The following is a 15,154-nucleotide window of genomic DNA, read 5'->3' on the forward strand; positions in this document are numbered from 1 at the left end:
AATTTGTCGCTCTTTTTTTGTTTATAGCGCAAAAAATAAAAACTGCAGAGGCGATCAAATACCACCAAAAAACTATTTGTGTAAAAAAAGGACGTCAATTTTGTTTGGATACAGCGTCGCACGACCGCGCAATTGTCAGTTAAACGCAGTGTCGTATCGCAAAAAATGGCCCGGTCAGGAAGGGGGCAAGTTCTTTCAGGGCTGAAGTTGTTTTTATACACATGGGAAAATATTTAATAAAAATACACACTAAAATAAAAAATTTGGTGTACCTGAGGTTTGCTTAGAATAGCCCTTTTACTTCTTCAGTGTCAGGATCAAGGTCAATGTCATAAAAGCAAGGTCTTGTAGGCAATCCTGGCATGGTACTCATCTATGAGAAAGAAAAAAAAAAAAGCACATTGGTGACATGACATTCTATGTAGATAAATTGTGATCAGACAACAGCTACAGCAACTTTAATTGTGGGACTGCGCTGCAACTGCAAGCCAAGTGTTTGGTTCGTGGTTGAAGTGGATGGCAACCCCATCCACTTACATTAGAGAGAAACAGGCAAGTCATGTAGCATTAAAATTCCCATTGCTACGTGTACTCCTCTGGCCAGCGCCATATCCACTTGTAGGTGGGGCAGTAAAAACATGGATCAGATCAACCACCTATTTTTATCGCCCCCCTGGTGGCCTGTGTAAAAGCAGTCTTAATAATAATAATAAATTAACAACCTGTATAAAACTAAGGTATGTTATCTATAAAAAATGAACTTGCACAATACCATAACAGGAGACCTTCTATAAATGTTACAGTATGAACATGAATGAGGAGAATAAGATCATCTAAAATAATATACAAGCATATCATGCAAGTATAAAGCAGCACATACACAGGCTGGTTATCTCAGATGACTGGTGGTTATTATTCTACAAGATTTATATAGTGCCAACAGCCTGTGCAGCGCTTTACGACATGAGGGTAGACAGTAGTTACAATACAGGAATCATAAGGCCCTGCTCATTAGAGCTGACAATGTAAAAGGGGGTTATTTTTTTGAGCAAAAAAATTATCAGGCGCAGAGGCTACAGGGTAAATACCAGACCCGGGACATGCGCTGTAAAAAGGTTGAAAGCCAGAAACGCTTTTTTCTATCTCTACTGTACATGCATACATGCTATCTTACTGGCATGCTAGAAAACTCCATTTTTTTTCCAGCTTGATAACGGGGACAAAAATACATGCTTTGTGCAGCATGCCCCCCTCTGTGCTACATAAAGCATCAACACATTAAGTGAAACTTTACAGTTCTGTCTCCTGACTTCTACCTCCTCCCTCTTTCACACATTTTTAAACTTTTTTTACTGCCCAACAAAGGCCTAGGCTAATATTATGTAAAATCCCATGCACATGCGTGGACACACTGCAGGTCTCTGCCCGTTCTCTCGTGTGTGCAGACATCTTGCAAACTGCTTCCTTGGCTGTAGGGCGTATTCATACCAGGAGCAGATTGCAAGATGTGCGCATGCGCATACATGCCATGCGGTCTTTGCCAGGTCCCAGAGTCCCCGTGTCTGCACATGGAACAGGTCTTAATTAAAGATTGCTGTGCTGAAGAGGAAGGGCAAAGAAAGCTTTTGCTTCAAGAAATACGATGTTGGACTCCATGGTAGGTACTGTATGTTTTTTTTTATTTTTTTATTATTATTTTAAGACAGGGTCAAGTCGGGGTTTTTTTTTTTTTAGGTACTTCATTACATTTACTTGGCCATGCAACACTAACAAAATGATTATTAAACCATTTTTGCACCAGATAAAGCTTTACCATATATAAAATATAAATATATATATATATATATATATATATATATATATATATATATATATATATATATATATATATATATATATATATATATATATATATAATTTATATTAAAATTAAAAAAAATTAGAAAAGAAACAAAATTTAAAATAAAATTGCCAGGAGTATAGGAACACCACCAAAATGAACCCTTTTTGGAAAGCAGACACTATAAGGTGATCTTATTTTTTGCCACAATTTTTTGGTAAGCAAGAAACATGCTGGTATTATTCAGGAGGTTAAAACATGGAGCTTGGCAATGGTGCACTAAATACAAGGCATACAGAACTTACACAGAGGCTGGAGGAGGTGAAGGGATTAATGTACTGGTCACATACAGTGGAGGGATGGAAATGAGGGGATTGTGAAGGATATTGGAGGTGAATGGTTAAGGTCACTGGGTAATCAAAGATCACAGAGTGACCAGACTGATTTCAGATGTGTAGGAGAGAAGAGGCAGTGAAAGGGTTAAAACAAATCCTCACTGTTGCTGCTAAGATGTGTGTTCATACCAGTTACTATTTCTCACCTACCCCCATTGGAAGAGGAAGGGGAGGGCTCTCAAATGTAAACAGAAATCTGCACATTTGAGAAAACCGATTGGTCACTTCTATGACCAATCACAATGATCAGAAGGTGCTGAGCCGCTCTGAAAGGCACTGCACACTGCCTGTGAATCGAGACTACCAAGGGTGGCTCAGTCCACCAGGATTAACAGGCATACCTGTAATCTAAGGGTTATTTCTGAAATGATGTTTATAAGCGTCACTCCAGAAAAGACATCTACCGCCTCACCTTTTTCTTACAATACAGCAGTAGAGAGGTGATTAAAGCAGAACTAAACCTTCCTTTCATTTTCAGCCAATGAAGCTGCCATCTTCGCCTCGGTTCTATCTTCAACTGTCATGGTGCGACAGTTAGCTACATTACCAACACGTGCCGGAATGTAACAGTTTTGAAATGGTTAAATCGATGGGTTTAGTTCCGCAACCTCTAATAACCTATGGCAACCAGCACAGCGTCCTTTAGGTGCCCACCACTCTATTGAATAATTGCCGGTCCTCCATAATCCTGGCGGCTGTTATACACAAGCCACTAATGCGGCCAGCTCCCTGCTCTTATCTTTCTCTCCTAACACACAGACAGAGGAGCCTTTAGCCGATTGGATTACATCTAGTGGCATCTATACATGGGTTCTGAAGGTGGATTCTCAGTTGTGTAATAAACGTGGTGTCATTGTGGGAGCATGTAATTGCATGGTGTAATTTTATGTTTGCTAAAGAAGCTTATCGCACTACTAGGGCATGCGCTTCCCTGGTCTTTTTTTTTTTTTTTTTTTTAGATTCTCCACAGTCCTTGTTTGACAATTCAAGGGATGGCTGCAAAGACCCCGATATATTGAAAGCAGCAACACTGGTTCTGAGCTTTTTTGGCTGATCACAGTGTGAGAGTGGGATTAATGGTGATCTAATAAAAAATGGGATTTCTGTGATTGTGCTTAAAACAGTGTGTAAACATCCAATGGGGATTGGTCCCACATAAAATAGTTTAAAATATTCATTATGCTATTTAAAATAAAATTTGAAGCACTGAACCATTTCATTACATTATGGCCCGCAACCAGTTACCGAATCACTTAAGTTACCCGTGTTCTTCAAAAGGTCAAGCACCCTGCCTTAGACAGTTATCACTAAAACAAGTAACCCTTTTGAAAGAGTTACCCACAACTCTTTCTGTTAATAATGGATTTCACATCACATTCTGTTCCTGTTACAATGGTCACAGTACAGACATGGTAGAATTAATTAGCAGGAACAGAGACAGCAATAAAAACCTCAGAGGTTCTAATCCTTCCCTACCCTGCTTAAAACAAAAAAAACAACATTGATTAGGCATACACTTTAATAAAAACCTAATTAAAAAAAAAGTCAACAAGTCTCTGAGGGCAGCTAGTGTTCCAGGAAAAATAGCAACTAGGGCTGAAACAACTAAATCAACCTTTAGTACCCCTAATAGTAGTGATTATCTGCTGTTTTTGTACTATAAAGGGCTAATTTTTGAAAGGTGATCCAAAAAGCATGCTCCTACTAAATGTCTTAGTGACAGCAGGAGCAGGTAGCTTGTATCAAACTGCTTGCCTATGACAAGGCGTCTAGCACGCATAATACAATTATGTCTAAAAATCTGCAAAACAGTGTTTTAGCTCTTTAACTTTTTTTTTCTTTATATAAAAATTTTGATCTCTGAATCTGATATGTACCAGATTCAACCCACTGATAGCATATACTGTAGTATGCTGCCTCTAGGAGCACATTTCTGATTATAAGAATTAACATCGTCATAAGTGGTGGATAAATGGCATGGTCTTGATAGAATCCAGTTCAAGGGAATGGCAGCAAGTCATTAATTTGAACTGACCAAAGCTCCTTTTTTGGTTTTACCTTATACAAAAGAATAAAATAATAATACAGTAAAACCTTGGTTTGAGAGCGTTTTGCAAGACAAGCAAAATGTTTTAATAAATTTTGCCTTGATATACAAGCGATGTCTTGATATAAGAGTAGCGTCATGTCACAACTGGAGTATAAAAGAGAAGAAAGGAGCCTCTAAGTGTAGCAATATGGTTACATTTAATGAAGGTACAACATTTAGCAACTTATTGCTACACTAATGCCTCGTACACACGGTCGGAAAATGTGTGATAGGACCTTGTTGTCGGAAATTCCGACCGTGTGTAGGCTCCATCACACATTTTCCATCGGATTTTCCGACACACAAAGTTTGAGAGCAGGCTATAAAATTTTCTGACAACAAAATCCGTTGTCGGAATTTCCGATTGTGTGTACACAAATCCGACGCACAAAGTGCCACGCATGCTCAGAATAAATAAAGAGATGAAAGCTATTGGCTACTGCCCCGTTTATAGTCCCGATGTACGTGTTTTACATCACCGCGTTCAGAATGATCGGATTTTCCGACAACTTTGTGTGACCGTGTGTATGCAAGCCAAGTTTGAGCCAACATCCGTCGGAAAAAATCCTAGGATTTTGTTGTCGGAATGTCCGATCGATGTCCTACCGTGTGTACGGGGCATTAGAGGTGCCTCTCTTCTCTTTTATACCCTGTAAAAAAAATGCTTTGATATACAAGTGCTTTGGATTACAAGCATGTTTCTGGAAGGAATTATGCTCGCAAACCAAGGTTTTACTGTATATGCACAGAGTATCATATCTAGGAACTGCCTGGGAAAACTTGAAATTAGCTTGCTTTCAAAGGAACCCTTAGCTCATTACAATAACCACTAATTGCTTTCAACCACAACACAAAAAAAGTAAAAACTTCTGGTGACAAACACTTCTCAAGCACGACCCTAGCATCAGGAAAATATCATATTTCTTTCCTTGCGGGTTACAGCAATGTGTTTTGTGTGTTGAGAAGAGCTCTGCTATTTAACCTTCAATAAGGAGGATCTCATTTTACAAGCTTATTACACTGTGCCAATGAAAAGAATAGGCTGGAAAGGTGACTACAGAGAACATGTTGTGTTTTTCACTGGCCTCCACAAACTTTATTGAATCTGCTAAAAGGATTCTTGGAACTTTATTGGATTCTACGGCATTATAATTATTGCCTCAGATCATTTGATTAATTAAACAATTCCATGGAAAAACAAACCTGCAGAGCATCTGGCTGCATTCTAAAAGCTACAGGAACTCATTTCTTACACAGTTTTTTTCATTAGCATTATGGTGTTTATTATAAGGTCAGTGTTGTGTTCTGCAGTCTGGGAGGTAGCATAATTAATGTTTTTTTTTTTTTTTTTTTTTTTTTTTTACGCATCCATAATACACAATCAGACTTCTGAGCATATCATAACAGGAACAGAAACTAACAAGCATAGAAAGTATAATACATGTAACATCTATATACAGTGACATCTATTGGTCAGAGGTATGAAAACCACATATTTCCCTCATATTACAGTTTTCTTTCCTCAATATGTGGTAAGGGGTGACTATGAACAACAACAGCTTTATGTGTTTCACATAGGCCAAACACAGCCTAAAACCTCCTGTTTTCTTCATTGTCAAGACAAAAGAAAATGCCCATTCAGATGCATCAATTTTTCAATAAGGTCTTGTTCTAGTATTTTTAAAAGGCATTATATACCTTCCTACCTTCAACTTGCATATTTCATCTGCATTAGATGTGCATTGATCATGTAGATTGATTCACGGTGTAATTTGTTGCATTGTACACATTCTATAGTAAAGTAAATCTTCCCATTCCTGTGCCAGAAGTTTGTTTGTGTTCAAACATGAGGCATGCAGCATGGCACTGCACAAGTAAATGCATGAGATCTGTTTGCAGTCTAAGAACTGGCACTTCCTGTGAAGAAACTACATATGCCAGAATTGTTGTGTCTGTCTAGTGCAATTGAGAGCTAAACAGGAATTGGATCTGAAACAGACACAAATAGGCAGAATAACAGAGAGGTCACTGTGCAGTCTTTCATCACATTAGCACTGCCACATTTGTGATGCAACACAGTCAATGCCAAGTTATGGATTGTGTAGCGATGTATGTGCGGTGTAACTCAAAACAAGAAGTTGCATGTCCCTTTCACGAATAGGGACGAGCTAGGTTGCATGCGCCTTTAACGAACAGGGACAAGCTAGGTGAATGTATATATGGACATAGGAGAATCGATCAACCATGACACTACAAACTGCAGCCACAACATGCGAGTCCATCATTACTAGGTTAAGAAAACAAAGACATAGGGGATACAACTACACTAATACCTAGTTAAAACAACAAAACATTAAAAAGTATAAAATGCCTTTAAGTTCTTTGGAAACAGTTTATTTCACAGAGAAGCGTAAGCGTCTTAATTTCTGACATACGGTTTCATCTTTTCACACTTTGCTAATTTTGTGAACAAAGTCCAGGGAGTCTGAGTGGTGAAACTTTGGACACTGGTAGTGTAGGGGCTGTTGTGATAAGACCATCCACCATATGTATATTTAATGCCGCAAAATGATCCCTGCATGGCAGTGGCGGAATCATAGGGGTCGCTGAGATTGCCATGGGGACCGGGCCCCTTGCTGCAGGGGGCCCTTGAGTGCTCCCCGTACTCTTCAATAGGAGGAGCGGCAGGAGCGGCTGAGACAAGCTCCCCGATCGTCAGGCAAACTGTAATCGCCGGCACTGTGCAGGGAGCTCGTCACATTAACCTAAAGTGAAAGCACAGTGCAGTACCCGGCAGGAAGAGCTAAGGTAAAGGTCTGCCATTTTTTATAAGACTATCTACTGTATGTGTGTTTATAAGTGCGTGCATGCATGTATGTGCATATATGTATGCATGTGAGTGTGCATGTATGTGTTTATCAGTGGCGGTGCGTCCATAAGGGCACACGGGCGCCACCCCCTTTCTCCAGCCACCCCCTCTATGACCAATAGATAAATTCATGCATAGCATGAATCTATCCATGGCCACCGCTGCCACCCCTATATTTAGGTGTCCGCCCCCTTGCCGGGCACCTGAATTACAGCGACGGGGTGTTTTTGAAGCACCTGATTAGAGCCATAGGCTCTAACAGGCTTCAAAATAGGTGAACTGCGAGTGCCATGCTTGACGCTCACAGTCCCCCCAGGTGGGTTAGAAAAGCGAATATTCACTTTCCTAACACTGAACCGCCTTTCAGCCCATAAGGTGTGTGGGTCTTTTACCTGTCACCTGATTGGCTGAAACGATAGGCTATTGGACACCTATCAGGAGGAGACAGCGAAAGATGAGGACGGCAGGAGACTCATGGAGGACCCCGCTCGTGGCAGTCACCCGCTGCCCCCCCGAGACAGGGTAAATGCCAGGCAGTGCGAGGGGGGGCAGACGGCAAACGGGTGGGGGGAATTTACAGTGACGGCATTTGATGGCACAGTTGCAGCATTTGATGGCATACTGGCAGGATTTAATGGGCACAGTGGCAGCATTTGATGGGCACAGTGGCAGACTTCGATGGGCATAGTGGCAGCGATTGATGTTTTTTTCAGAATTTTAGCTCCCCCCTAAAAATTTTGAGCATCATCTGCCACTGGTTTATATGTGCCTGCATATCTGCATTTACATATATATGTATGTGTGTGTTTACATGTATGTATGCACTTTTAATCCTGACCCCCTATATGTGTACAATCAGAACCTATTTTTTTTTTTTTTGCTTGTTCATAGTACCAGAAAAAAATGCTGTTCCTCCGAAAAGCGATCCATGCTCAGATCCCTTAAATGCATCATCACTATGCTGCAACTGCATGCAATGCACACAGTTGCAGAGTGGTTGAAGTGCAACCCCATTTACCTAGGGGTATACTTCAAGGGTGCCCTGACTGGAAAAAGATTGAGAAACACAGACAGAGGAACCAATCTCTTCATTTTCCTCCTGCAGCCGCTGAATGTCTGTGAGAGGGACAGGAGGAGAAGCAGGGGGAAATGGAGAAATCGACTCCTTTATATGCAGCCACCCACTTGCGACCGGCCCTGTTCCTCCACCGGGCTCGGAGAAAAGAGCCCTGTCCGGGGGTCAGGGGGGTCCTTCATGGTTTCTTGCATCGGGGCCCTGAAGATTCTAATTATGATTGGGCTGCATGGCATAGTGGTGCATTTATTTACAGTGTAGAATTTATTGGTACACAATGGATATGCGCATTCCCATGCACCAAAGCCCATGGAATAGAGCTAACTTATAGGACTGTATTCCTTGATGTAGTTGTTGTATGTGCTGTTATTCACTTAAAAAGGGAGAGGTCATTGGGTTCCAAAAATTGCCATGTTAGCGATTTGCTGCATATTTATTGGCACCCCTGACAAAGCGCTATTTAGAGGAAAACATTTAGGGTCTTTGGTTCTTTTTCAGGTGCACTATTTTTCTCACCTTTTTGTTTGGACTCACATGGTTTTGTGGAGAGTAGGCAGGGGATCCCTTGTTTACTTCTGTTTGTTTGATTGCCATACACAGTGGTATACTGAATAGCAACAGGAATGAGATGGAGAATTAGTGCGTGTGGTTTGGACTATTATTTCATTACGTCCACTATATATCCCACCTGTATGCAAGTACTGTGTTGGATTGCGTTCTATACCCTCCCCATTTAAAGTTATATATATATATTAACTATTGGTGAGAAGTGATTTTATGCCCACCTTGTTGAGATCACTGTCTCGAATGCCATGATTTATGCATGAGCTATATGCAGATATATCCCCGGATTTTCTGGAGGTTTTTTCGGAAAATCAATGATCTCTCCCTAGATAAGTAAGGCCATTCGTTTAGTTAGTTTTCAATTTAAAATTTAGTCAATTGATTTTTTTTACAGTCACTAGCAAGCAACCAAGTACAGGATTATGGTCTCTAAAATAACTAACTATATTTAGAGTAGGTGCATTAGGTGGTTAATTTGCAAGGTTCTTCTGGTATATTTCCTCAGGCATTATAGACATATCCAATTCTATTTAAAGCACCAGGATAAAAGGAATAGACCTTGTTATCAGGAGCAGTAATAGTTACAGCACACAAAGGTTTGTCTTAAATGGAAGTGGCATTTATCTACACTGAAGATGGTTACCTCCAGGGCAGTAACTCCACTATTTTAGCATGGCATGAAGCATAATTTGCAATGTGCTTTGTTGAACCACGCCTGAAGCAGACGTGTTCTGTGCAAGTGCAGCTCTGCCATGTAGATGAATCTGTGTTGCATCTTTGTATGAGGCATGGAAATTTGCCTTATTACAGGCAGAAAGTGAATTTACAACCTGTATGGTTCCAGTAATCCCCCAACTGTGGGTATTTGTCATACAGCAGTTTGCGTTGGTTTGAAATTGTAATAGCCTTTGCTAGAGTAAAAATCTTGTTTCAAGAGAAATTGTTCTCTAATTCAGGCTGAAATATTTTTTTTCCACTATTTGGTCATATGTCATCTGTTCGATCACCAAACTTACAGGCAACAACTAACGGCTGCTATAAAATACTGTAGATTGGACATTATGCTGTCCATTTTAGAATTCACATCATTCTGAAACGGTTTACTTTAGGCACAAAAAAGTACTAAACACAGATAGTGCTGCATTATAAGTGTCATTTGCTACAGGTAGATTAAAGAAAACACATAGCCGTTATTATTCCAGGCAATAGGTAAAGCATGCTTTCTAGCATTTCCTTCTAAATAGCAGCAAGTGTGCAATTCTCAAACATTGCAAAGCTTGGTTTAGTAGTTACACCATAAAATGGACACAAAACACTCTAACATATATAGGAAACAGCTTAAAAAAAAAAGCAGTGCTGTGTCGATCAATGAAATCAAAGAAAGGGATTTCACAGTTGACTGACACAGTTCTCTCTATTTATCATGGTTGGGATTTCCAAAAGCAACACCTAAAGGAGGGGAGAGCAATAGTGAAAATCTGCAAACACTGCGACCACGAAGCCTTTCTCAAGGCAGGAACATACATCACCTCCAGGAGCACCTTGTATCAAAAATTGGCATCCAAAGTTGCAACAGCAACCCTGTAATTCTTGGTAAAAGGTATCACAGATGACTAGGTAGTTGGTAACACATCTGCAAAACTTTTAGAAGGCTGTAACATTCAAATGAACACAAATAGCTTGGACGCAGCCGAAGCAATAGAGAGGTCTTTCCTATGAGGGATGGACTTGGGACAGTGTGATGGAAGAATAAGAGAAATTTTGACTTACCTGTAAATGCCATATCTTGGAGTACATCCAGTACAGTACAAAGGCTGGATAACCATAGACCCTGGGTTATATATAGGCTAGTATGTTCAGGTTATTGGACACAGGCAAAGTGCTGCCCCCCGCCCCAGAAAAGCGCTATAACCCACTCTGAGACTGAAGTTTTTTTTTAGCAAGCAATGCAGAAGGGAGTGTGTCCTGTACTAAACTCCAAGATATGGAATTTACAAGTAAAAATGTATCTTATCGTAATTGTACGTTACAGGACACAGGGTGGATATTCATAGACAGTAGTACCCAAGTAATGAATAAGAAGAGTGGGCAACAACAAGGCAAACAAAACTGTGCCAACAGGCCCAATAAAAAGTGTCAACAGACCCAACTCAAATTCTTGCAGCCAAAAGTTGCATCCATTGACGTTTGGATGTCCACCCGATAGAACTTGGAGAAGCTATGAACTGAAGACCAGGCGGAGGCCTTGCAAAGCTGGGTAAAGAGGCTTCATTTTGGAATGTCCAGGATGTCCTTTGCAAGGCCCTGACTACAAAACAAAGAAAACTTGTATTTCTTATAGAAGGTGTGGCTTTTAGGTAAACTCTGTTAGCTCCGTCAACATCTAGACAATGCTTGGGAGCAAGACACAAAAATGGAAGGACTATGCATGCACAGTAGGAAACCGGCTGCGAAGCGTCAAGGCTTCACTGCTGGTTTCTCTTAGTCAAGATGGTGGTGCCAGCACCCAAAAGCTGACTGAAGAATCGACTCAGGTGCGGACACCGCTGGATGCCTGGACAGGTAAGTGCCTTAATATTAGAAGTCAGCAGCTACACAGTACTTGTTGCTGCTGACTTTTACAATTTTTTTTTGGGGGGGGGGGGGGGGGGGGGGAAGCCTGCAGCTCCTCTTTAAAGTGATAGTAAACCGCACCTTTTCAAAAAAAAAAAACAAAAAACAAAACCAAAAACCCTGCAAGACAATGGCATAATGTCATATCAGTGGTGATACCCTATACCATACGGCTACACACTCCAAGGAAAATAGACTTCGAGTTAAGTAACAGCGATGCATGGAAAGGGCAATTCAACGTTTCTAATGTCTTCATCGGGGATATTAATCACCACCATATATTTGAATAAATTGGCAGTTTCCCTGTGAGGTCAACAGCCTTCCACGTGGCTGGGACAAAGAAACACCCAACAGGACCACATGTCTTGGGAAATTATATATATCCACAACAAAGGGGCTAGGCATAGCTGTTACTTACCTCAGGGAGTATACTTAAAGCGGGGGTCCACCTATCTATCGTTTTTTTTTTTTTTTTTTTTGAGTTCATTCACAAACTTTTCTTCTCAGCATTACATACTCACATATTGTGTGTAATATGTCTGCCTGTGTCAGATTTCGTCGGAAAGAATAACTTATATTATTCACTGCAGGCGGTTTCCATCTTCATTGTGGGCATTTGAAGCCCACAAGCATTTATTTCCTGGATGTGGTGAATGCTGTGCTCCCAGCATTCACCGCTCGTTCCCGCACATGCTCAGTGGCATCCTGGGAAGTCTGAGACTAGCTCCCAGGAGTCTGGGAGAGGCTAGAAACACGCCTACTCCCATGGGAGGAGAACCAGGAAGTGCAAAGAAGAATAGAAAAATAAAAGGTAATTACGGCAATTTAATTTTTTTTAAACGGCATGTCAGCATCTAGGCAAGGAAGAGAATACATACAGATATTGTTCAAAATTTGGGTGGAACCCCGCTTTAACTTGGGGAGTGTACAGCCGTCTATGGTATAGAGCAGGGATCTGCAATTAGCGACCTCCAGCTGTTGCAAAACTACAAGTCCCATCATGCCTCTGCCTCTGGGTTTCATGCTTGTGGCTGTCAGAGTCTTGCTATGCCTCAAGGGACTTGTAGTTCTGCAACAGCTGGAGGTCCGCTAATTGCATATCCCTGGTATAGAGTATCACCACTGATATCATGTACATCATGTTAATTTTGATTGTTAATTTTCTTTGATTTTAAAGATGAAGCTTCATGTGAGGTTTTCTTTTTAAGAATTTCTAACAAACACTTATACTTTTTATATAGTTTTTTTTCTTCTATATTTGGTTGCCTTGTAAAAGTCTCAAAAAGAGGTTTACTGCTATAATGTTTATATGAAATCAAGGGATGATGGCAACCTGAATCCAACACTGATGAAATTCATGCTTAAACTTTAAGGTGGAAGTTAGATGCCAACTTAAGTAGAAAGGTAGTGGAAATGAGAGGATGGGATTAGAGCGCTGCTCAAATAATCAAATGTACATATAGAATAAAAAATTGTATAATTCTTTATTACATAAAATAGAAAAGAGGTTCAATATAAATAATTGACAGAGCATATGCAATTAGCTTTATACAGGTCGCTGGTGTCCCACAAGGGCAAAGATGGTCAAATGTATGTGTTCTATCCCAAGATGTTTTGCCAGCATTGGATTCCTTAGGGGATTATTTAGGACCACCAATATTACCAGCGCTCTAGCACTGATGAAATACAAAGAAATTATCATGAATTATAGAATATAAAAAGGAAAACCTATACATAGGTATACATATTAAAAAAAAAAGATATAGCTGTAGAGATACAATATATATATATATATATATATATATATATATATATATATATATATATATATATATATATATATCTCTATCTTCTGTCATGGCTTCAAAGATAAATGCCCACCTCCACCAATCCTAGTCAGGGAGCACAAGACAGGAGGCCCCCCCAACCCAGCCATGCAGAGGCGGGGGAGGCCGTGCACAACCCCAGGAGGTATAGAGGAACCGTGCACAACCCCAGGAGATATAGAGGGACCAGGCTACAATATACAAAGGAGGGAATAAGTTTTAAATATTTGTATTTGGCCATAAATCATTGTCCAATAGGAAGGGCCACAAGGCCTCAACTTTTTATTTACTATGCTCAGTAATATATGAAGGATAATGCAGGGGCGCCTAAAAAGATGTTGGAGTGATGAGGTCAATCTTGTACTGAAATGCCTTAGACACTATAAAGAAAACATAAGGCAAGGGCATAAACCCAGGTTCAGAAATATTCAACATTATATGTAACTGAGTGATATTGTAATGAGGGAGAACAGTGTCTGCAAATAATTATAAAAAGGCAAAACTCATTATCAACCATTGTGTTATAAGCAACACTGCACTGAATCACATATGAATTGCACAGGAATGCGGTGTGGTTTTTGTGCAAAACACGTGACTCAATGTCAACCGAGGTTTAAGAGTACTTAAGACTAAGGCCAAATTCTACTCATGTTTCCATTGTAGGAAGGCCAGAAGTTAAGGCAGAGAGAAATCTCTAGAATTGAAATGTTCACATCAGGCAAAGAAAAGATTTTCAGGTAGTACATTTTTCCAGAAGTGGCTTTTCTGGCTTTGAGTCTGTCATTCCTATATTGCTTAGACACCCCTGTCTCAAGACCTGGCTTTCAACAGCCATGCCATTAAAGCCAGTGACTGAGAAGCAAAATGGAACAGGAGGCCCTGGGAAAGAAGGCATTTCCCATTTGGAAGAGGCCATGGATTGTCTCTTAGAAGTGTGAGCATGTCTGCGTGCCAGGGTCTGTTGGGCAAATTTGATGCAATAAGAATCACGGGTTGAATCCACAGGACTGGGATGTCTTTAACCCAGAAAAAGGCAAATAACGGACGTTTCCCTAGACTTAGAAGTGAGGGAGCCCCTTCATTGGGAAGAGGAGGAAAGGATTAAAGTCATGGCTTTGAAGATAAAGCCTGAAGTGAGCAGTGGGGCGGAATGGGGGAACCTTTCATTGTGGAAGAAGTACTGAGACATCTTTGATGAATTTGTATTCTGATTGATGATTAACCACTTAAAGTCCCGGACCATTTGGCTGGCCAAAGACCAGAGCATTTTTTGCGATTTGGCAATGCGTCTCTTTAACTGACAATTGCGCAGTCGTGCGACATGGCTCCCAAACAAAATTGACGTCCTTTTTTTCCCACAAATAGAGCTTTCTTTTGGTGGTATTTGATCACCTCTGCGGTTTTTATTTTTTGTGCTATAAACAAAAAAATAGCGACAATTTTGAGAAAAAAAAACACATTTTTTACTTTTTGCTATAATAAATATCCCCCAAAAATATATAAAAAACTTTTTTTTCCCTTAGTTTAGGCCGATATGTATTCTTCTACAAATTTTTGGTAAAAAAAAAATCTCAATAAGCGCTTGATTGGTTTGCGCACAAGTCATATCGTTTACAAAATAGGGGATAGTTTTATGGCATTTTTATTAATTTTTTAATTTTTTTTATTAGTAATGGCATCGATCAGCGATTTTTATCATGACTGCGACATTATGGCAGACAGATCGGACACTTGGCGCAATTTTGGGAAAATTCACATTTATACAGCGATCAGTGCAATTAAAAATGCATTGATTACTGTGTAAATGTGACTGGCAGTGAAGGGTTTAACCACTAGGTGGCGCTGTAGGGGTTAAGTGCGTCCTAGGGAGTGATTCTAACTGG

The 15,154-nt window shown here is 40.2% G+C and overlaps 1 protein-coding gene across 1 annotated transcript in view; it reads right to left on the bottom strand.

Annotated features, from left to right (window-relative positions):
* MTHFD1L (methylenetetrahydrofolate dehydrogenase (NADP+ dependent) 1 like) overlaps positions 1-15,154 on the bottom strand; it is a 455,506-nt gene that overhangs the window by 34,552 nt on the left and 405,800 nt on the right. Inside the window, exon 27 of the mRNA XM_073627780.1 lies at positions 273-373. Within this exon, the coding sequence (XP_073483881.1) occupies positions 284-373 (90 nt within the window). The 3' untranslated portion in view covers positions 273-283. The remainder of the gene's footprint in view (positions 1-272; positions 374-15,154) is intronic.

This window comes from Aquarana catesbeiana, linkage group LG04, assembly GCF_042186555.1.
Source record: "Aquarana catesbeiana isolate 2022-GZ linkage group LG04, ASM4218655v1, whole genome shotgun sequence".
NCBI classification, from domain to species: domain Eukaryota; kingdom Metazoa; phylum Chordata; class Amphibia; order Anura; family Ranidae; genus Aquarana; species Aquarana catesbeiana.